We start from the raw sequence: 22908 nt of genomic DNA, 5'->3' as shown, positions 1-22908 counted from the left end.
CCTGTTCAGCCAGCCCAGAGCAGGCGAGGCTGGGTTATGTGGGCAGGTACCTTCTCACAAGACTTGTCATTCCAGCTTCAGCTTCAACTAACTCTTTTACAAGCCAAATTCTAAGTCTGCAAACTGGCATGGCTGCTTTTAGCTCAGTTCGGAAGAGCTGAAGTAGAGAGTAGAGACATATTTTACTTTAAATAATTTACTTTCTTAAATTCCAGCATATTCTTTACTTCAGTGGCAATAATTCTACCCTCCTGGCCTGTTCAGTTATTACCAGACTTAGGAAATGCTCACATCTCCACACTGGGACTTCCAGTTCATGAAAATAACTAGGCAACAACTCATTATTTTAGACTTTGCAGATGATTTAATTACCAGATATCGATCTAATCAATCAGCAATGCACTACTGATTAAAACGCAAAATAAAACTTTTTGCACATGTCTATTTAGTTGAACTAGATAGACATGGCCTTAATCACAGAAGATCCATTTTCTTCTAATATTCTCACTCAACACTAAAAATAGGAAGTGTCCTTAAAATTGTTGGTGTTTTAAATAAAAATACTTGTCACTATATTGATCTTCAACCAAAGTACAGCGATCATTGAAGCCTCAGAATATAACTACGAATACTTGTAATAATTTCTGTGGACACCACATCTTGATACCTATCAGAGAAAGGTAAAACCTTAAAACAAAAGGATGCAAGCTATGGTCCTGATGATTTGATGATGAAGAACAAGTGAGTTATAGAATGTATTACATGGGCATAACTCCAGATTGCATCAGAGGAAGTTCTACACACCTAGAAGTTGAGAGATTAGTGATTTCATGTTATATGAGGGTGGAGTAGGAGGAGCCAGATGGTATCAGGACACCCTAAACAATGCTTCCAGCCTCCTTTGTGTTCTTCCATTTCTATCAACCAAGCCTACTTAATTTACTTCCTAGTTTGTAGAAGGAATTACAGGTGGAAAATATATGAAAGAGTTTTTAAAACCAACAGATCCTTCTTCTCACTTTAGAATTAGTTATTATATTGCCAGAAAAAAATAAATGCAGATGTTGGATCATGTCAGAAATTTTTTCAAGAGAATGGATTGTTTCACACAGGGTGGAGATGTGGCTTCTGATTCTGGTGGCGTATTTGTTCGAAAGAAATGTGAATTCGGGACATATGCCAACTAAAGCTGTGGACCCGGAAGCATTCATGAATATTGTAAGTTGAGATTTTCCATAATGTTTTGGGAAAATTAAGTGCCTTTACATGTTAACGTTTGCATTTTGTATTATCCGCATTATGTATTACATTTATGTATTGTGGTGATTTATGCTAGCATAACATAGTGAGAAAGTGGCATATTATACTAGAAAAAACGCTGAACTGGGTGTCAGTAGGCCCAGTTCTCCTTTAAAAAATTCAGTAAACTCAGGCAAATAACTTATCTCTTTGGACCTCAAACATAACTGAACATTTCCTGAACTCTTAGATTCATCCTATAACAGAGAACTCACTGAGATCTTTTGGGCCAAGCCCAGACTCTTATCATGTCCATTATGTTTCTGCTTTTTATTCTTTTCCTATGTTCTTCCTTATTGTCAAGGGATCAGCCCTCACTTCTTGCAATCAGGGCACCTACTTCCAGTTGCATCCTGTACCATTCTAATCTATTAATTTTATCCTGTTCAGGACTGATAACTCTGTAAAGTAGCAATAAAAGGACCCTGAGTGAGTGCTAGAAAGAGTCTCCTGTGAGTAAAATGCATGAATGATGTGACATCTCTTTAGATCTCCCAGAGATTTTTGGGTGAAGGGGACTTACTTTCAAATTCTTAATTGTGTTTTAATAATGGCTGCCATATATTAACACTTATTCCACACTAGTCTTCTTGCTGAAAGCTGCACAGATACTATTTCATTTCATGCTCACTGCCCTATGCAGTAGACATGATCATCCCCATTTTTCAAATCAAGGAACTGAGAACTAAAGAGGTTAAGCAACTTAAACTAGGTCATGCTACTGGTTTATGGTAGAGTTACAATTTAAATTCAGATCTGCCTGAACAAAAAGCCCATTAATTGTAACCATTACCCAATAAACCCTCCCAGGTAAGAAGGAGGAGAGTCTACTTCCAGATGAGTAAGATGATTGTATGTTTTGCTCATGCTCCGTAGACTTATCTAATACCTCTACAATTCTGACAAACCATATAAATATGCTAAATATACAGGATGACCAATATCAGGTTTCTTTTGACCATTTCAATCATTGATTGTCCTTTGATGGTTTGTCGAGATAGTTACCAGATTGGTGCAAATCCTTAGGAGCCACCCTTCTGGCCCCAAGAAAATCCCACACAAATTCTTCTGGGTTCATGGGTGGAGAGAATCTCTTCAGCAACAGATATAGCCAATCTCCTGAACGCCACCCACTGCATGTGCCGAGCACCCACACACTGTTGGGGTTTCAGGAGCCCTAAAACTAAAACCACTGAATTGGGCTTTGCATTGGGTAGTCCTGGTGGCACAGTGCTTAAGAGGTCAACTGCTAACCAAAAGGTGGGCAGTTCAAATCCACCAACTGCTCCATGGAAACCCTATGGGGCAGTTCTACTCTGTCCTATAGGGTCGCTATGAGTCAGAATCGACACAACGGTAATGGGTTATTGAGCAGCTATGCCTACAGAGGCAATGTAAACAGGAAATTTATATAATTCTTGGTGTGAAGTCAACAAAATAGAATAAAAGTGGGTCAAAGTCTGAATTAATTTGACTCGGTATACTAAGTTATATGAACCATAGTCTAGCCTATATTTAGGTGTACAACTGGCTTCATTCATATATTTTTCTAGCAAATGTTTACTGAGCACCTACTAACCCATTTCTGTTGAGTAGACTTCTACTCATAGCAACCTTATAGGACAGTGTAGAACTGCCTCGTCGGGTTTTCAAGAAGTGGCTGGTGGATTCGAACTGCCAGTCTTCTGGTTAGCAGCCTGAGCTGTTAACCACTGCATCACCAGAGCTCTGAGCACCTACTGGGACCCTAATATTGTGCTATGCACTGAGATTACAGTGCAAACCAAGAGTATCAAAGGCCCTGACTTTATGAAGTTTACAATCCAGCAGGAAAGATAGACAATTACTAATTGTGAGTACTGGGGTCAAATAAAATAAAATAGGGCTACCTAACACTAGGATCTTAGGATTTTTTTTTTTTTTTTTTTTCCCTGAAGAAAGGTATTTTAAGCTGGAGTCTGAAAGATGAATAGGAGTTACTTGAGTGGACAGGGACCACAGTGGTGGGAGATTGTAATGTTTGAGAAGAGTGTTCTAGGCAAAGAGATCAGCATGTGGGATAACTCTGGAGCAGCTAAGAATGTGCCATATTCAAGGAGCTAAAAGTAGACCATATATAGCTGGATTTTAAACATTGATATTTTTTCTTATCACAAAAAGTAATACACGCTCATTCTAGAAAATCTAAAAAATGCAGATGGATGAAAAAAAGTGGACAACAATCACCAGTATACCCAGCACCCAGAACTCATGGCCAACAATTCTGAATCATAGCTATTGTGTCTGAGTAGAACTGTGTTCCGTAGGGTTTTCAATGGCTGTTTTGGAAGCAGATCACCAGGATTCGAGGCACCTCTGGGTGGACTCAAGGCTCCAACCTCTTGGTTAGCAGCTGAGCACTTTACTTGCACCACGTAGGGACACACCCAGAACTAACCACTGATAATTTTGTCATATGTTCTCCAAATCTTTCTTCTTATCTATGAATCTCTATTTTCTTTAAAACAAAAAAAGGGGGAGGGAATGTCATGCATAATTTACTGTTTCTAATATTTTTCAATTTAATATATATCATGAAGAATTTTTCATGGTATTAAATAATCTTTAATACCATTCAAACTGCCTGCAATCATGTTCCTTTTTTTGGAGGGGAGGGTTGGGGGAGGGGCTGTTATATATATTTATCCCAGCTTGGATTCTCTGAGAAGCAGACTCTGAGGCAGAGTTCATGTGCACAATGTATATTAAGGAGAACCCTCAGGATCAACACCTGTGGAAAAGAAGTGTCTTAGTTATCTAGGGCTGCTATAACAGAGATACCACAAGTTGATTACTTTAACAAAGAGAAATTTATTCTCTCACAGTCTAGGAGGTGAGAAGTCCGAATTCAGGGTGCAAGCTCCAGGGGAAGGCTTTCTGTCTGTGTCAGCTCTGGGCGAAGGTCCTTGTCATCAATCTTTCCCTGTCTAGGAGCTTCCCAGCACAGGGACCTGGGGTCCAAAGGAAGTGTGTGCTCCTGGCTCTTCTTGCTTGGTGGTAAAGAGGTCCCCTTGTTTCTCTGTTTGATTCTCTATATCTCAAAAGATACTGACTCAAGATACAACCTAATCTTGTAGATTGAGTCCTGACTCATGAACTTAACTGCCTCTAACCCTGCCTCAGCATCATAGAGATAGGATTTACAACACATAGAAAAATCACTTCTGGTGACAAAATGGTGGACAATCACACAATACTGGGAATCATGACCTAGCCAAGTTGACACACATTTTGGGGGGACACAAAGCAATCCATAACAGGAAGGGAAAGAAGTAGGAATGAGCAAAGGTAGAAGCCAAGCTGCAATGCAGGCTTTATTATCCTTTATAACCCTCCCTTTGAGTATAGAGTATAGCCTGCTGACCATCTGCTGCCTAGAGACAATGCTCACTGTGACTACATGTCTTTCTCTTCTGAGATGTCCATGCTCCTATCCTACCCCTTCAGCTTTTTTGGATAACTGCTCAACACTTGGGGCAGTGGTTAAAGCACTCGGCCACTAACCCAAAGGTCAGCATTTCGAACCCACCAGCTCCTCCATGGGAAACAGATGTGGCAGTCTGTTCCCATAAAGATTACAGCCTTGGGAACCCTATGGGGCAGCTCTACTCTGCCCTACAGGGTCACTATGAGTGAAATCAACTCACTGACAATGGGTTGGGTGGCTCAAATTCTCCCACCATGATGCCTTGCCTGACTACCCTGCTCGTGGTGCTCTTCCTGCTCTGAATTCCTTGGCTCCTTCATTCGCTCACATCCTTCATCCCTCAGCTGACACATTACATATATCTTCTCACTACACATTGGTCAGATATCCTCCATTCTCATGTACTGCATACCTATCTCCCCAAATAGTCTACAACAGTGATACTTGAAGGATAGGCCCCAGAACAGCAGTATCAGTATCCCCTCAGTAATAGGTAAAAATGTAAAGTCTTCAGCCCCACCCTAGACTACTGAGTCGGAAACTCTGACAATGGGGTCCAGCAATTTGCATTTTAACAAGTCCTCCAAGCAATGCTGATGCAGGTTAAAGTTTGAGAATCACTGATTTATAAATCTCTTGGGTAACAACACAATGGTGCTACACACACACACACACACACACGCTACATTCCTTAAGACTTGGTTAACCGATTTTAATTACATTAGTCGCTAATGCTGGTTGAGTGCCTACTATATACCAGGAAATACAGTTAGGCTTGTATGTGCATTCTCTTTCTTGCAATAACTCCATGGACTATTAACCATTAGTATTTCTAATTTACAGATGGGTAAACTTAGGCCTAGGGATGGGTTAACTAAATTTCCCAAGTTGAAACAGCTAGTTCAAGTAATAATGTTAGAGCCAGGATTAAAACTCAAGCAGTGGATGTAAGGGAACATACCAGCCTAGAGATATAGGTTTAGGTGGTAGATATTTCTACATATATAACTGTAGGTAATGCTTATATATCAATACAGACAATAGAGCACACAAGGGACACAGTCAGGGCAACTTCTTAGAGGACAGAGAGAGGAACGCAAAAATAAAGGGCAACCGACTTAACTACTATAGCACAAACAATCCTGCAACAGTGGTATTAACAAACAATAATTTATGAGATAGTTAGAAAGATATGCCAAGAGGTGTGGGAGGGCATAAGATTGCACAACCATCACAGGTACAGATTTGGTGGTGGATATGTCTACATACATGACTGTAGGTGTTCCTCATATATTAATTTAGACACTAGAGCACACAAGGGGCACAGTCAGGGAAATCTCTTAGACATAACCAAACACCTCACAGGATGAAGGTCCTAGGCTTGAAGGCAAAAGGCCATAGACTCCAGGACATCTACATCAATTGGCACAACATAGTTCATAAAGACAATGTTCTGCATCCTACTTTGGTGAGTATCGTGTGGGGTCTTAGAACCTTCCATGCAGCCATCTAAGATACAACTATTGGTCTTTTACTGTCCAGAGCAAAGGAGAGTGAAGAAAACCAAAGACTTAAGGGAGCAATTTGCCCCAAAGGACTAATGAACCACAGCCTACATGACCCGGAGACCACAAGAAGTAGATGGTTCCTGGCTACCACTACCAACCGCTCTGACTGGGGTCACAACAGAGAATCCTGGCCAGAGCAGGAGAAAAATTGTAGAACAAAAAATCAAATTCACAAAAAAGGCCAGACTTACTATTCTGGTACAGACTGGAGGAAGCTCCAAGACTATGGCCCCAGGACACCTTCTGAACTGGAACTGAAGCCATTCCCAGAGACCAGCTTTCAGCCAAACCATAGACAGGCTCATGAAGTGAACAATAACACCCATGAAGAACGTGCTCCTTTGTACAATCAATTATACAAGATCGAAAGGGCAACATTTGCCCAAAAGCAAAGATGAGAAGGCAGAAAGGGATAGAAAATCAGGGTGAAAGGAAATGGAGAACTTAGGATGGAAATGGGGAAAGTGCTAACACATTGTGGGGAATGAAACCAATGCCATGGAATACTTTATGTACAAACTATCGAATGGGAAACTAATTTGCTATGTAACTATCACTTAAGGCACAACAAAAATTAAATAAAAAAAAAAAAAACTTCAAGAAGTGGGGCTCCAGTGCCTTTTTCTTAATTACTATGTTATATTGCCCCTTATTCTATAGGGAGCATATAAGCTCCTGGCCTTCTCTACTCTTGTTCCTTTTAAAGCAGCAGCTGACAGAAATAGATTCCTTCTGGTCTGAGCGATAACAGTGGGCAGAAACGGTGAGAATACTTAGATCTCTGTAGCTTCGTGTTTTTCAAAAAATTTCTACATGCTACAACTGATAGAGCAGGGTTCTTTACCAGGGGCCCAAAAATAGGCAACAAGGAATCTGAAACCCCTGAGACTATGTGGAGAAGTGTGTGTGTATCCATATGATTATTCATTTTTTATAATTCTCCTCAAATTCTCTAAGGACTCTTGACCCAAAATTAAGAACCACTGCTCTTGAGTCTGTGGTCATAGAAGTAGAAAGAATGTTAGGGAATGCATGGCCCACAGGTTCCTAAAAGTTGGCCTGGAACAGGTGCCAAACTGGCTGCATTAGAATCACCTGATCCCTTACCTGAACTGGGCCTGGGAATCTGTATGTTTAAGTTTCGCCAATGATTCTGATGCACATCCAGGTTTTAGAATCAGTGTTCGGGTCCAGTGGTTCTCCAATGTGTTATCAGAATTCCCTGAAGAGCTTGTTAAAACGCAATTTGTTGGGCCCCATCCTCAGAGGTCCTGATTAAATAGGTCTGGAGAAGAGCCTGATACTTTGCAAAAGTTCCCAAGTGATGCTGATGCTCTTGGTCTAGGGCCCACACTTTGTGAACCACACTCCTAGCCCAAACTCCATATTGAAGATGAATATGAAGGCCTGGAAGAAGTTGACTGATTTTTCTAAGGTAACATGATTTATTAGGAAAAAGCAAGAATTTCTTGTCTACATCTGGCAGCATGAAGGAATCTACTTTTGTACTTTCAGATTATTAAGGATATTGCTATATATAACTGAACTCGAGAGAAATTACTCTTTTTTTACAGAGTGAAATCATCCAACATCAAGGCTATCCCTGTGAGGAGTATGAAGTTGCAACTGAAGATGGCTATATCCTTTCTGTTAACAGAATTCCTCAAGGCCTCGTGCAACTTAAAAAAACAGGTACGGTTCATCCTATGTCATGCCAACAAGGCAGTCCTCCCTGCAGCAATGATTTCTTTGTGATTAGAGTCTGTAGAAGAGAGTTTGAGTTCTTGGTACAAACTGGGGCCCAGTGTTGGGGCCAAGAGATGGCTTCAATTTCCCCATAATTCCTATCACCACCACTCACGCCCCCATCAATTATCTCAAATAAACATACAGTGTTTGCTTCTCAAAAACACCTTCAAGAAAAGTCCATTCCTTGTCCCCTTTCCAGCACTTAGCCCTTACCTTAAATCCCTCCTAAATAGATATTCCAGAACATCCACTGGTGGAGTCCCTTGAACAGGCCTCATCAAGCCCTGCCCAGGAAGAACACAAACTCTAACGTGGGCCCTCGTGCTCAGCCCCGGACATACCTATATTCCCAGTGCAAATAACACTTTAAATATTTACCATGTTGACCAACTTCTGACTAAGGAATTTTTGCTACATGACTTTTTTTTTTTTTTCCGTTTTTTCTACATGTTTCCATAATTCATACAATTCCAATTTTTGTATATGGAATTTTCAGCTCTGGCTTTTTTTTTTTTTAAATCAGCTTCATCACCATCCTCCATTTCTACTTTGTTGCTCTATTCATTTTAAAAAAGCTTACAGAAAAAAATACATTATCTGTCATGGGTACGGAGCATGTAATTTTTTATTGTGTTCTTTCTATACGCTAGGTATTATGCTGAGCACTTTATCTGCATTAGTCTCATTTAACTTTCATAACAACTCTATGAAGAAACTGGCACTCACAGAAGTTAAGTAACTTACCCAGAAAGTACGTGCTAGTGCTTGCTAGTAAGTGGCAAAACCTGCACTCAAATCAAGATCTGTCTGCCACTGTAGCCCATGTTCTTAACAAGGACCAGAAAATGCCAGACAGATGTATGCTACTGGGATTTGGTGGTCAAGAAGCTTCAGGGTTCTATTTTATCCCAACTTGTACTGTAGAGCTTTATGAAATTAACGTTTGTGTTTACACCAGCTGCACATGCCTGGTATGCTTCTGCTTTGGTGCCTTTGAACCTAGGATTCCTCCTCTGGATGGCTGTTTCAACAGATACCTACATATCTTGCCCAGACCCTTCTTCCCATCCTACTTTGTGAGAGACTCAATCCCTGACCACCCTATTCAAAATATCAACCCCTTCCTGCTTACTGAGATCTAACTTGTTACCCTGCTTACTTCTCTTCATAGCACTTATCACCACCTGATATGATATTTACTTGTTTGTTTATTGTCTGTCTCTCCCCAACTAGAATGTAAGCTCAATGGTAGCAGGGACTTTCCATTTTGTTTAAGCCTATATCCAGTGCCTAAATGAGCGCCTAGTACATTTTTCCAGGTACCATCAAGTTGATTCTGACTCACGATGACTTCATGTGTGTCAGAATAGAACAATCCTTCCTGGGGTTTTCAATGACTGATTTTTCAGAAGTAGGTTGCAGGACTTTCTGGGTGGACTCAAACCTCCAACCTTCCAGTTAGCAGCTAAGCATGTTGTTTACATCACCCAGGGTCTCCTAGCATATTGTAGGTGCTAATGTATGTGGAATGGATGAATGAATTTTATATGAACAGATGAATAGCTTGGGGACACTGAAGAACTTTCCACAAAGGCCCACAAAATCCAGGGGGATAGACAAGGCCTCAGCTCTTCCTTCTTTCCCTCTCCGTGTCAGGTGTCAGGTGCTCACCTCTCCCAAGCAGTCGAGTGGCTGTAGCAGTTCCTAATCGCGGGATCACCTGCAGCGCCTCTGCATGGACACAGCTTATTTTCTCACACCGTTTTACTTAATCTGTTTACTAATTACATACGAGTTTGGGATTGCAGGAATCAGCCTTCTCCGTGCAGAACTGCCCCCTCTAGTGGCTGATGTTGTTCCTGCAGCTCCCTTGCACCTCGTCCAAGGAGGAAGTGACACAGCACTGAATGAAAAAGGATTTTTTTTTACCATCCATTCGAAGAGAGGGCCGATCAAATTCGTACTGCAAACAAGTCGGAAAAACTGAAAACTATCTATAAGCTTGTGATAAAAAGCCTTTTTGTCTTACATCATCAACAAGAAAGAAAATTGGCTTAGGCCATCCTTAAAAATGGCGGCTTTTTTAAGCATAACACACACTAACCTGCTGGCTAGAATCTAGATGTCAGCATACTCTATGAGATGTCTAAAATGATATAAATGAGCCAGTTCCCTCACTAGGTGGACCAAACGTACAAATATAGCTAAAAAGGGCCAGGCTGGCCCCAGCCACGGAAATGTCCTAAGGACGCCACAGGGTGGCGCTGATCTTCCTTGATTTGATCACCAAGTGTTGAGACAATCGGGGCCACCTCCCTGAGAGCTAACAGGATTCACTGAAAGACCCAACGTTAAGGAAGACCCAAAGTAACACCAACTGCCTTTCTCCTGGCCCTGTGCTCACAGCCCTCCGTGTCCTACATATTTCTCTTCCCAGGAGGCAAACTGAATACTGCCCAGATCCGATTGAGTTTGTTGTAGAAAGGTCTGTGTCTTACAAGGAGACTGCCTACAGATTTGATTCAGGGGTTAATCTACTCCTTTATAACAATAATAACAAGAGCTACTATCTAATAGGAGTGTACAGTGGTTCAGGTGGCAAGCTGAAGGCTTAATGCACAGTATCTCATTTAACCTCCCAAAGCCCTCCCTGTGAAGTGGGTGATTGGATCCTAGTTTTCTGATGAGGACACTGAAGCTCAGAAAGTCACTTCTAGCAATAACTGCAGCAACAGCAGCAATAAAGCTGCTCCTTGTTACAGGATTTTATTATTTGAAGACTTCCTTACTTTCTTACTTCGCTAATCTTGTGCTTTCACTGCCTCAATCCTGAAATAGTCCTTATCGCCAAGAAGGAAGATATGTTTATAACACAGGCCCATCTTACTCCAAAGCCTGTAACCAGCAAGTTACTATATATCTCCACATCTACATCCATCTGTCCTCTATCTATCATCTATCTATCTATCTATTTATCTATCTATCTATCTATCTATCTATCTATCTATCTATCTATCTATCTATCTATCTATCTATCATCTATCTACCTCCTGGGGCACTTTCCATATCCTCCTCAGAGGAGCCCAGACAAGTAATAACGACTATAATAACTACTCAAAAACAACAATAGAACTGACCTTTATTCATTCTTTCTCTGTGCCAGGCATTGTGCCACCTTCTCATCATGTACTATTCTATTTAATTACGACAAAAATCCAGTTTTATTTGATAAGGAAATTGAAACACAGACAAGTTAAATAACTAGCCAAGAAAATCAAACTAGCAACCGGCTGAATCAAGATCTGAACACAGGTTTGTCTGACATGAATGTTCACGCATATTAGCAAATAATGAGAAAGGTGGAAGACCATTTCAAACTGTTGAAACTCTCCCTTGTGCAGGTTCCAGACCCGTGGTGTTACTGCAGCATGGCCTACTTGGAGATGCTAGCAACTGGATTTCCAACCTACCCAACAACAGCTTGGGCTTCATTCTGGCAGATGCTGGTTTTGATGTGTGGATGGGGAACAGCAGGGGAAACACCTGGTCTCGGAAACACAAAACCCTCTCTATAGACCAAGATGAGTTCTGGGCTTTCAGGTATATGAGAACCTTGAGAATGGAGGTGGACACGGATATCTTAGGGACAACTGGGTAACGAATTACGGCTTCTAATGTTTGGATAATATAGTTTGGTTGGGTCTTCAATATCCTACAAGAAACCCCTCTACTTGTCTTAATTAACTAGTGATTCTTATGGGGAAGTAGTGAGGAAGATTGGGTTCCCAGGTGGAACATTGGATCTGTCTAATGGGGTGAGAATGCTGGTTGGCGATCACGTTATTCTGAAGTGATCAGAGACTGAAATAAGAGAAGCGTATATAGGTCCATTGCCTTGCAGATGTGTATCCTGGGACTAATGCTTGGCGTTATATTGTGAGTAAGAGTGATGACAAGGGCTAGTACCCCTAGAAGGAGATAAGACCAGGCAGAATTAAATAAGGAAAACTGTTAAGCCTAGGGATCATCAACTTGAGTAACACATCTCTCATGCTCTTACGAAAAGATTTTAATGTTTTATTTAAATCATCTATTGGCATTCAACCTACTCTTTTATACATTTCATCAAAGAAAAGGCCCTACAGAATCTTTAATACTTTTCATATAAATGCATCTACAGGGATGGCCCTGTGTTGTTCTGCTAACAGTACATCAGGACACCTCCATTAGGAGGTGGAACATGGGCTCAGAAAATATTCATTAAGAATGACTATTGCTCTCTCTGTAACATCTGAGGAAAACAGTGCATCACAGGTTTGAAACAAGTCAGTTCTGAGTGTTATAAGGGGCACAGCAACAGGCTGTTGGGACTGACCACTCAAGGGCTTGCTTGTTAAACCCTGGGCTGCTTTTGTCTGTTTCTGATTATAATTTTTCATATAACTTTGTCTTTTCCCCTTGTAGTTATGATGAGATGGCTAGGTTTGACCTTCCTGCAGTGATAAACTTTATTTTGCAGAAAACGGGTCAGGAAAAAATCTATTATGTCGGCTATTCACAAGGCACCACCATGGGTAGGTTCAAAGGAAAGCAGGTTTGTATACACAGAAGAAATGGGAGCATATGATGCACAGCTCCGACTGGATCAGTGCCATCTCACCTCACACTTCCCTCAGATCTGGTCTTATCCTCTTCCGTGACTCTAAAGGCCACGAGAAAGCAGAGACTAAATTGAGGGAGGCTTGTGGTATGGTGGAGCCCTGGTGGCACAGTGCTTAAGAGCTCAGCAGCTAACCAAAAGATCAGCAGTTCGAATCTACCAGCTGCTCCTTGGAAACCCTATGGGGCAGTTCTACTCAATCCTATAAGGTCGCTATGAGTCAGAATTGACTTGACGGCAGTGGGTAGGTTGGTATGCTGTGGTAGAAAGAGCAAGTACTTTGGAGTCAGACAGATGTCGATTTAAATACTGTCTGCCACTTCTTAGGTAAATAACCTTGAGCAAATTATTTTACCTCCTTGATCTCAGTTTAAGTACCTCTGGTGGCACAGGGGTTAAATCGATCGACTGCTAACTGAAAGGTCAGTAGTTCGAAACCACCAGTGGCTCCATGGGAGAAAGATGTGGCAGTCTGCTTCCGCAGAGGTTTACTGGCTTGGAAACCCCTATGAGGTCTCGATGAGTCAGAATCAACTCAATGGCAGTGGGTTTGGTTTGGGTGGGTCTCAGTTTCCTCGTCTATGAAATAGGGATAACGATGCTGCCTTCTTAGTTATTTGGAGTATTCAATGTGATGATGTATATAAAGTTAGAGTGTAAGCTCTGTGAAGCCAAGAACTTTGTCTAAGACACTGATGTAGGAGCACTTCCTGACACGTGGTGTGCACTCCAAAAATGTGTGTTGAGTGAATGAATGAAGCCCTGCGTTCAGTGTCATGCACATGATGGGCAATCAGTAAGCACCAAGCATTACTATCATTTTCTTTCCAGAACTGAGGGAAATTTTACTCAACCCTCCCTGGAAAAATCTCAGCCAGCTTTTTGTTAACTCAAAAGATATTTATTGCTCACTTAATTCAAAAACATACCACAGAAGTCAGTCTTAAGCCATTTGTTTTCTGAGACCTCACCAGGCCATCCAGTCACTTTGGCCACTGACACTGAGTTGCCCTGTGATTAGATTCTGCAAAAGTTCATAGTGAGCATTACCTCTTCAAAATGACTGTTATCAGCAAGCTCCGAGTTCACCTTTTGCTAGCTATTTATCTCCCAGGATGGGGTAGTCCACTTATCTCTCCCTGGCATTCCTCGCATATAGGCTCTGTCCTCAAGTAACTGGAGGATAAAGTACTTACTTGCTCTAGGAAATTTCAAGGGCAAAAGAAGCCATCATCATTGAAGGGGGAGAGGTTTTATGTAAGTTCAGCGTTTTCCAGGAAAGTCTTTTGTGTATCAATTGCCTTAGCAAACACACCCTGAGGAAGGAGTCTGAGACTCATGACCAGTCTGGTTAGCAAAGACCTACAAGGCCTGGACCCTCTGGCTCATCCTACTTGACAACATCCATGTACAGCAGAATAATGGGCGGTTTTTATTTAACTTCCTATCCTCTATAGGACAGTTCTACTCTGTCCTATAGCGTCTCTGTGGGTCGGAATCGACTCGATGGCAACAGGTTTGGTTTGGTTTGATCTGCTCATATTTGTATAAATAGTAATGTTACTATATGTGTCTATCGGGGTAGATGTGATTCATAGGAGCTTCTTAAGCATTAATCATGCTATAGAACTTTCCAAAGCTCTTTCCAAGCCATTGTTTGTGGTCATTACTCACTGACAACGATGTTATATGTTGAAGAATAAAAATGAACTGTGAATCAGGAGTTCTGGCAGCTTTAGGACTGCTGGGACTCAGGACACAAGTTCATTAGGCCCATTTTTAACTGCTGCTCTCTAGTGAATGAAGAGTTTGACTTTTACATTTTCCTTTCCTTATTTTTCAATATTATTAACTTATTCTGGTGATAATTTCACTAGGCACTTCTTAGAAAGAAAGATAGGGTGTCGTGTCTGTTCCTACTCTAATATCCAGAGGCCTCTTCAGTTTTTTTCCCTACACTCCAAGCTCTTCAGTGACATGAAGACAGAGGTGCTAATGATGAGGCTAAATCTATTTCAAGGGGAAGGAGGGGACAAAAAAAACAGGATTCTTCTGGTAGCGAATCGTGGAGCTGTTAATATGGAGAGCTTGAACGTACTTCACGTAAAGAGAAGTATTGCTGGAAGAAGTTAACTAGAGTTCTCAGGTCTTACCATCTGAACAGAGGTCTAACATAGTTAGAATTAACCTGGGATGTAATTTAAAGTGTTTTGGACCCCATCTACCGATGGCACAGCTGGAAGAATAAGAAATAATAACGGGTTACTTTTGTGCTTACTTTTGTATGTGTCTGGCAACCTAATCAGATGGTGGGAAAAGTAGAGAAAAAAATCAGACTTCTTTCATACTCACTAACTTTCTGGGAACTAGTAAGAAGTCATGGGATTCTAATTTTTCTCTGCCCAAGCTCCTAAAACTGCTAATATCGGCCTAGACAGACAGTGCACAGACTCTCTTGAAATAGACACATAGCTTTTCAAATATGATGACAATGCCCTGGCTTTATAGAATAGCCTTTTTCTCCCAAAGGCATCACAGAGATTATGGTAATTTGGGGAATTCATCTCTCTACTTTACAGATAAAAAGAAACTGAGACACAGACTAATTTATACCAAATCTATGGCAGAAATAAGTATTGGAATTCCATTCATCTGATAATTTGTCCACTAGATTATGTTATAAATTGGATTCCAAAAAAGTTAGGGATCAAGAAAAAATACCCCAAACCCTGCTATTCTCAATGTCCGTCATGTAACAGAACATACTTGTTATCAATAAACAAGGCAACTTCTCTGATTCTCAATTTCCTTCTCTGTAAAGTAGAGATTAGAATACGAATAAAAACCTCACAAAATTCTCAGAATTAACTGAGGTAAGAACCATGAAAGTTCCCAGCAAAATATGTCTAACACATAGCTTTATCTCTCTCTCAGTATACATTTTGAGACTATAATTCTCAAAGTCAATATTATTGGATTCAATAATTTAATTCAATAATTCAGTGTGAGTCTGCTACTTGAAAGCAAATATGCTGGGTGTCATAGGGAATACAGAATTTTTTGCTTTTTCTCCTTCAAGGAGCTTATAATTTCATAGGAGAATTAAGATACAATCACATGTAACTAGCCCCTGAGGTCACCTTTTAGCTAAATAACAGTTTGATTGGCTCACAAAATGAAGACTATCACCCATAAGTACTATGCTTTTTTAAAAAATCATCTATGAGACCAAACGGTCAACAATTACTTTAAGATAAAGACAGGAAGGTAAGGGAGCTGAGAAACTAGATTAATGGCAACAGAGCAACCAGAATGGAAATACCGAGAATGTTCGCACATTGTGAAGAATGTAGTCAATGCCATGGAACAATTTGTGTAGAAATTGTTGAATGGGAACCTAAACTGCTGTGTAAACCTTCACCAAAAACACAATAAAATATTATTTAAAAAAAAAGATACACCCATACATAATTACTGAAGCATCTTAAAGTAGGATAGATATGATCTCAAGGATGTACCGTATACATGCTGACACGTTTCCCTTCTCGCAGGCTTCATTGCATTTTCCACCATGCCAGAGCTGGCTCAGAAAATCAAAATGTATTTTGCTCTAGCTCCTATAGCCACTGTCAAATATGCAAAAAGCCCTGGAGCCAAATTTTTGTTGCTGCCAGATATGATGATCAAGGTATGTGACTTCTCAGATAATTCCTTGTCTATGTAGAAGAGCCTTCCAGCCCAGCTTGCTAAAGCACACCCTTTTCAGTTAGAGCCACTTCCTTCCTGCCTGTAATGTAATGACTACTACTTCATTTCATATTTTACAGGGATTGTTTGGCAGAAAAGAATTCCTGCACCAGCACAGAATTCTTAGACAGTTTCTTATTTACCTTTGTGGCCAGATGATAATAGATCAGATTTGTAGCAATATCATGTTACTCCTGGGTGGATTTAATTCAAACAATATGAATATGGTAAGTGGGAACCTCACAAATTTTTTGTTTCCCAAAGCAAAGCTAGGAGTTATTACTCTCATTCCTGGAGGGTGAGCTAATGACACTGAAGACTTAGAGAAACAACATACACCCTGTCTTTCAGTTCTCTACAAATTGTAATACTGTGAGGGAAGTCCTTCAGCATGGGCTAAGGCAAGGTTAGCATAAGGGCATTGCTAAACATTAGGTTCACAGATTATAGATGGAAGAGGTCTGAAAGCAAATTTACTGGCATAAATTAACAATGAAAAAAAATTAGAACCTAGTAGTCAAAGGAGAGGAATGCCATATATCATCAACCTATTCCTTCTACTTGGATACTTCTGGTATGTGATTTAAGCCCTTTTGTGGGAGGTCTGGGAGTTTTGGTTAGTCTTAGGCCCATGGGAGCAGCAGTCAAGAAATCAAACAACATATTGCATTGGGCAAATTAGCAGCAAAAGACCCCTTTAAAATGTTAAAATGCAAAGCTGTCATTTAGAGGTCTAAGGTGTGCTTGACCCCAGGCCATGGTATTTTTAGTCACCTCATATGCATGCAAAAGCTGGACAATGAATAAGGAAGACCAAAGAAGAACTGACGCATTTGAATTATGGTGTTGGAATATTGTCTATACCATAAACTGTCAGAAGAATAAATAAACCTGTCTTGGAAGAAGTACAGTCAGAATGCTCCTTAGAAGTGAGGATGGATAGACTTCATCTCACTTACTTGGTGTATGTTACCAGGAGGGACCAGTCCCTACAGAAGGACATCATGCTTGGTAAAGGAGAGGGTCAGGAAAAAGAGTAAGACCCTTGATGAGATGGATTGACACAGTGGCTGCAACAATGGGTTCAAACAGAGCAATGATTGTGAGGATGGTGCAGGACCCGGCAGCGTTTCATTCTGTTGTACATAGGGTCACGATGAGTCAGAACCAACTTGTCACCTAACAATAAACGACAACATAGGTACCAGTTGGTGGGCATCAGGGTGGGTCCCCTAAAAAGCATACTCTGAGATGGGGTTTAGTGTGCAGAATGGTTTTGAGTTGTGCTCTTGGAAAGGAACAGATTTGGGCAGTTGGAAAAGTAGAGCTGTGATATAGTCTCAACTGAAGCCTCAGTTGGCCCTACAAAGAGCTGTGAAGATGGGATGACTCTTTAGAGCTTTCTCAACTTAGGGCAAGAGAGCTAAGTTTAATGCAGACCACCCCAGAAATGTAGGACTCATTGAGCAAAGCAACTCTGCCCCTGAGGCAGTCTGCAAAGTGGAGGGCTATCTGCCAGTAGCACTCACAGGAGCTTGAGGAATAAGTCTTTAATTCCCAAAGAAATTATTTTATTAGTAATACAATGATTACATTAAGAGGTACCATTTGGTAAACATTTATTACATGCCATGCTAAATTAATCCCTATAACAGCCCTATGAGAGAGAAATTATCAATATCCTCATCACTCTACAGATTAGTATTCTGAGATTTAGTGTGATTGAATAACTCACTTAGATTCACCTAAAAATTAAATGGCAAAGCCAGGATTTGAATATAGGCAGCCCAATTCCAGAATCCTCATCCTTAATAAAGGAGCCCTGTCGGCGCAACAGTTAAGTGCTTGGCTGCTAACCAAAAAGCTGGTGGTTCAACCCTTCGGTGGCTCCACTGAAGACCTGGTGATCTGCCCCCGTAAAAATTACAGCCTAGAAAATGTTATGGGGAAGTTCTACTATGTCACATGGGGTCTCCGTGAGTCAAAATTGACTCAATGGCACCTAACAACAACCACATCCTTAATAGCTCTAGTAAATTTTTTTTAAAGAGGTCAGATCTCTAATGAGAAGTTACCCTCAGAAGAAAAATGTAGGTGCCCAGGAGTACATTTGGTAACGGTTTTTATTTACGTGTACATGTGTATTAATGTTTCATAGATAATTGCTGATAATTTAATGATGTTCCCATTTCTTAGTCTAACACCCTGAGGGTTTGGTCTTGACTGGGTGCACAGCTTGTGAAATTTCCTAAGTCCCACAAGCCACTCATGCTTTGTTACAGAGCCGAGCAAATGTGTACGTTGCCCACACTCCTGCTGGAACATCTGTGCAAAATATCCTACACTGGAGCCAGGTAAGGACATTGGATGTGTAGTCTTTGCTAAGGGCCATTGCACATTTTTCCTGGAATACTCAGAGGATGCCCTTGTGACAGCCCAAGAGTTTTTTACATTTATTCTGAGATGAAACTCAACCCTGCCAATCCTATTTCACCTATAAATTTGATCTAGAGTATTGAAATTTTTTAGAAGATGAAAGGAAAACACAGGAGTGGCCCAATGGCGCCTTTTGTGAATCTTGAAAGTGTGAATTAAGGTGGTCCAAGTGAAATATTTCTCTTTCTCTGACCATGAAAACATGAGGCTGGAGAAGACCTTGTTTCCATGTTCTCCTTTTTGGCTCTTCCAGCAGCTGGGATAAATAACCAAACCAAAAACCAAACTCATTGCATCGAGTTGATTTCGACTTAGTAACCCAAAAATGCAAAAGTGGCACCTTAAATTAATTGCCCTAATTGTCCAAAGAGGTTTTCACAGGAGTCCTATGTGCTGCAAATTTCACGTGCAACACAGCAATGAAATACCCAATTACCAATCAAATGAACTATCTCTGAGGAGTGGTGTGATTAATTTAAGGTACCATTCAGAATTGATTCAAGGTCAATGGAGTATCACAAGTAAATGTTAAGTGTTCTTTTGCATATGAAGAAGCACTGACTACAGGAGTGGTGTAGATGGTATCACAGAGTGACCCCAATTGGCTGTGGAAATAAGGGTGGATATAAGGCCAAAAAAAAAAAAAAAAAAATTTTTTTTTTTTTTTTTTTTTTCTATAAGGCCAGAGAGCTAGAACATAACTACCCTCAGGTTCTCATCTAGTAAAAATACCCAGTTTGTTTAAAAAAAAAAAAAAGAAAAGGGTCTTAAGTAGAATATTTTAAGAATACTGATGATGACATTTATAAATCATAAATATGAGTCCAATCTATTCTAACAATTGAGAGTCTAGTCATATTCTTCTACTGTCGTATTTTTGGATGTGTTTGTGTATGTGTGATGTTTTATAACCAAAACCAAAGAATTCTGATTGGGCTAAGTTTGGCCACTATCTCCCAGGACAACCACATTGCCAGTTCCAGGGGGTGCTTTCCCATTTTGGTCTATGGAATTGTGCAGAACACCCACATAGACTACAATGCGGATGCACTTCTTGGATTTGCATAACGTAGGGGTCAAATATTTCTTAATACATTTTTCTTCCTGAAAGGGCTTCATTCTTGCCTTACGCTTGCCAGATTACCCCAACACTGACTGGAAGAGTAGCTTCAGCCTTGGGTTTCTGCTTCCGCTCACAATTGCAGACGTGGTAGCAGATTTCCATCATCATCCCGCCCTTACCCAGTGATATATTTGAATGCCTCATAAATTTTTCTGCTTCCTTTTAGGCAGTGAATTCTGGGGAACTCCAGGCATTTGACTGGGGGAGTGAGACCAAGAATCTGGAGAAAAGCCATCAGGTAAGACTATCTGATACCATCTGCTGGAAGTGTGTGAGGGAAGTAGTAAAAGGGATGGGAATAACATACAGGAATTTAAGCAGAAAATAATGGTTTTGGTTTGATTCCATTTGAAAATGGGGAAGTTCACAGCTTCATAAGGAGATCTTTGTGCTTCTTTAAAGAAGTAGCAGGCCGTTTCTGATGAGGCTGCCTCTGTGAACCAGGCCCTGGGCTTTTCTAGAGCAAGAAGGGGTAGATTTAGAACAGTGTAGTCTGTGAAGCTTGCCAGAAGGATCCTTTTAGGATAAAGAAGAAGAATGGGAATGGCAGTAGGGTGGAAGAGTTCCATGCTATAGGCAAAAGCTCATTAAATGGCAAGTGGAGATTACTATGTTAGCCCGACCTCTGCACTACTGTGTATTGTGGGCAGGTCGTTTTGACTTTTCAAGCCCCTGTTTCTTTATCTTTAAAATAAAAACTATTGGACTAGATGATCTTCAAAAGATCTCCAGGTCATATTTTTAATGAATGTGTAATCTGCATGTGAAAAATATGAAAAAGAATGTTATTACATGACTCAGTGTGTTTTCAAAGCTATAAAGTTAAATGTAAAAGTTATAGAGAATCGGAAAAGGATAATTATGCTTTTCATTTAAGAATTTTGGTTAGCATGTGTGTGAATGTAAACCAATATTGACTACACAAACAGTAAGCTGGAGGGAGCAGAGTGGAAGCAACCTAATCCTTCTTGGAGAGTCTCATGTCATGGTTAACATCCCCTTGCTGCATAACGATCCAGACAGAAAAGGTTAGGAAACTGGACAGACTGTGTAATGCCCCTGAATAGCAAATTCTCAATCACAGGTATCAGCTACTTTTTTTGATCATTCTTCACTGTTTCCTAAACCATGTCTTTAGAGAAAGCATCCCAATCCTAAGACAATTTTAATTTATCAACATTTAATGTACTGGTTTCTAGAGAAGGTGACAAGTGGAGCATCCAAAAAAACCAAATTCGTTCTCATCAAGTTGATTGGGACTCATAGCATCTCTATAGGACAGAGTAGAGCTGCCCCACAGGATTTCCTAGGCAGTGATCTTTAGGGAACCAGTCTGCCACATCTTTCTCCCATGGAGCGGCTGGTGGGTTCGAACTGCTGACCTTTTGGTTAGCAGCCAAGTGCTTAACCACTGTGCCACCAGCACCCCCAGGCACCTGAAAATGGTAATGGAAAAGAAGAGAAAACATAAAAGAGGTGTCATAGAATCACAGAACCTTAGAACTAAACATGGTGTTTATTTCAATCTTTTAACCTGTAAGATAAGAAAAAATATTACTGGCCCCATAGAATATTCCAAGCTTCACTAGCTACGTTAGGATGTAATTCCAAATTCTTAGGCACCACAAAGAGGAACAATGACCTCTCAGAGTGGAGGCAAGGCTCCACGGTGGATTTGCTGAGTAAGAAATGGGCGTCTATTTCTGTGGAACATTCTGGGTGCTGATGAACTCGAGGGCTCAGCCAGCCGGCCTGATCTGGTGGTACTACTTGAATAAGGTGAATTCTGAGGAATTAGGAATTCTGGACACGCTCCTTTGAGTGACAGGAGGTTTGAGCAGGGGTCTAGTTTCTACCTCACCTTGGTTCAGACTGCCTGAGTTCCTGTGCCACAGGCCAATTTGTTGATTTTCCCTTGTTTTTGGAGAGGTGGTCAAGATGGGCCTGCCTCAAGCATTTTATGCAATCCAGAGTAAGAAAATCCGATACCATCCACTGAAAACATACCCTCTGGAAATACGTGAGAGAAAAGTAGTCGCAGCAGGTTCCAGTAGCTTCCATTCTTTGGCCTCTCTCTGCAGAATATCTCTAATCCTTGCCTCATGAAACATATGTGAAATTATATCTTAAAAAGACAGGGACATTATTTTTAAAAACATTTATTAATAGGAAGAAAAGAAGTTGAACACTATTGAATGCCTGAAGTACTAAGTAGTTTACGTGTTTTCTTATTTAACCTACTTATTACAGACATTGTCCCCATTACACAGATGAAGAAACTGAGGTTCAGTGACATTAAGTAATTTTATCTTAGAGTGTGAAACAAAAACTCCAACACAGCTATGTATGATTCTACCACCCATACACCTTCCACCACAATACATGGTGTATTTATTAGGCTTATTTAAATGTAAGTTATGAATTTGGAAATCCTAAATGTTTTTTTTTTAATGTTATCTAGAGTTAAAAACCATTCTTTTTCTCTAGCCAACTCCTGCAAGGTACAAAGTTAGAGATATGATGGTCCCTACAGCAATGTGGACTGGAGGTCAGGACTGGCTTTCAAGTCCCGAAGATGTGAAAACACTCCTCTCTGAAGTGACCAACCTCATCTACCATAAGAACATTCCTGAATGGGCTCACGTGGACTTCATCTGGGGCTTAGATGCTCCTCACCGTCTGTACAATGAAATCATACATCTGATGAAGCAGGAGGAAACTGACCTTTCCCAGGGAACGTGTGAGGTCAGGTTGTCAAGCACTTGATACTGACAAGTCTTAGAAACAACCTCATGGAAGGTGGGGCTGGGGTCCATAAGCAGAATTTTACGGAGGTTTTCCAGAAGTGAAAACCTACCAT

At 40.6% G+C, this 22908-nt stretch overlaps 1 protein-coding gene across 1 annotated transcript; it reads left to right on the top strand.

Moving 5' to 3' along the window:
* The first annotated feature begins 861 nt into the window (after positions 1 to 861).
* Positions 862 to 22862, top strand: LIPM (lipase family member M). The gene is made up of 9 exons (XM_003409019.4): positions 862 to 1218; positions 7908 to 8025; positions 11484 to 11682; positions 12547 to 12656; positions 16294 to 16430; positions 16570 to 16716; positions 18772 to 18843; positions 20215 to 20286; positions 22536 to 22862. Exons 1-9 carry the CDS (start codon positions 1072 to 1074, stop codon positions 22812 to 22814), a joined length of 1281 nt encoding a protein of 426 aa, XP_003409067.1. The 5' UTR covers positions 862 to 1071; the 3' UTR covers positions 22815 to 22862.
* Positions 22863 to 22908: the final 46 nt, after the last annotated feature.

The sequence above is a fragment of the Loxodonta africana genome, chromosome 16 (assembly GCF_030014295.1).
Source record: "Loxodonta africana isolate mLoxAfr1 chromosome 16, mLoxAfr1.hap2, whole genome shotgun sequence".
Lineage (NCBI taxonomy): Eukaryota > Metazoa > Chordata > Mammalia > Proboscidea > Elephantidae > Loxodonta > Loxodonta africana.
This window is presented reverse-complemented; position numbering and strand designations above follow the sequence as displayed.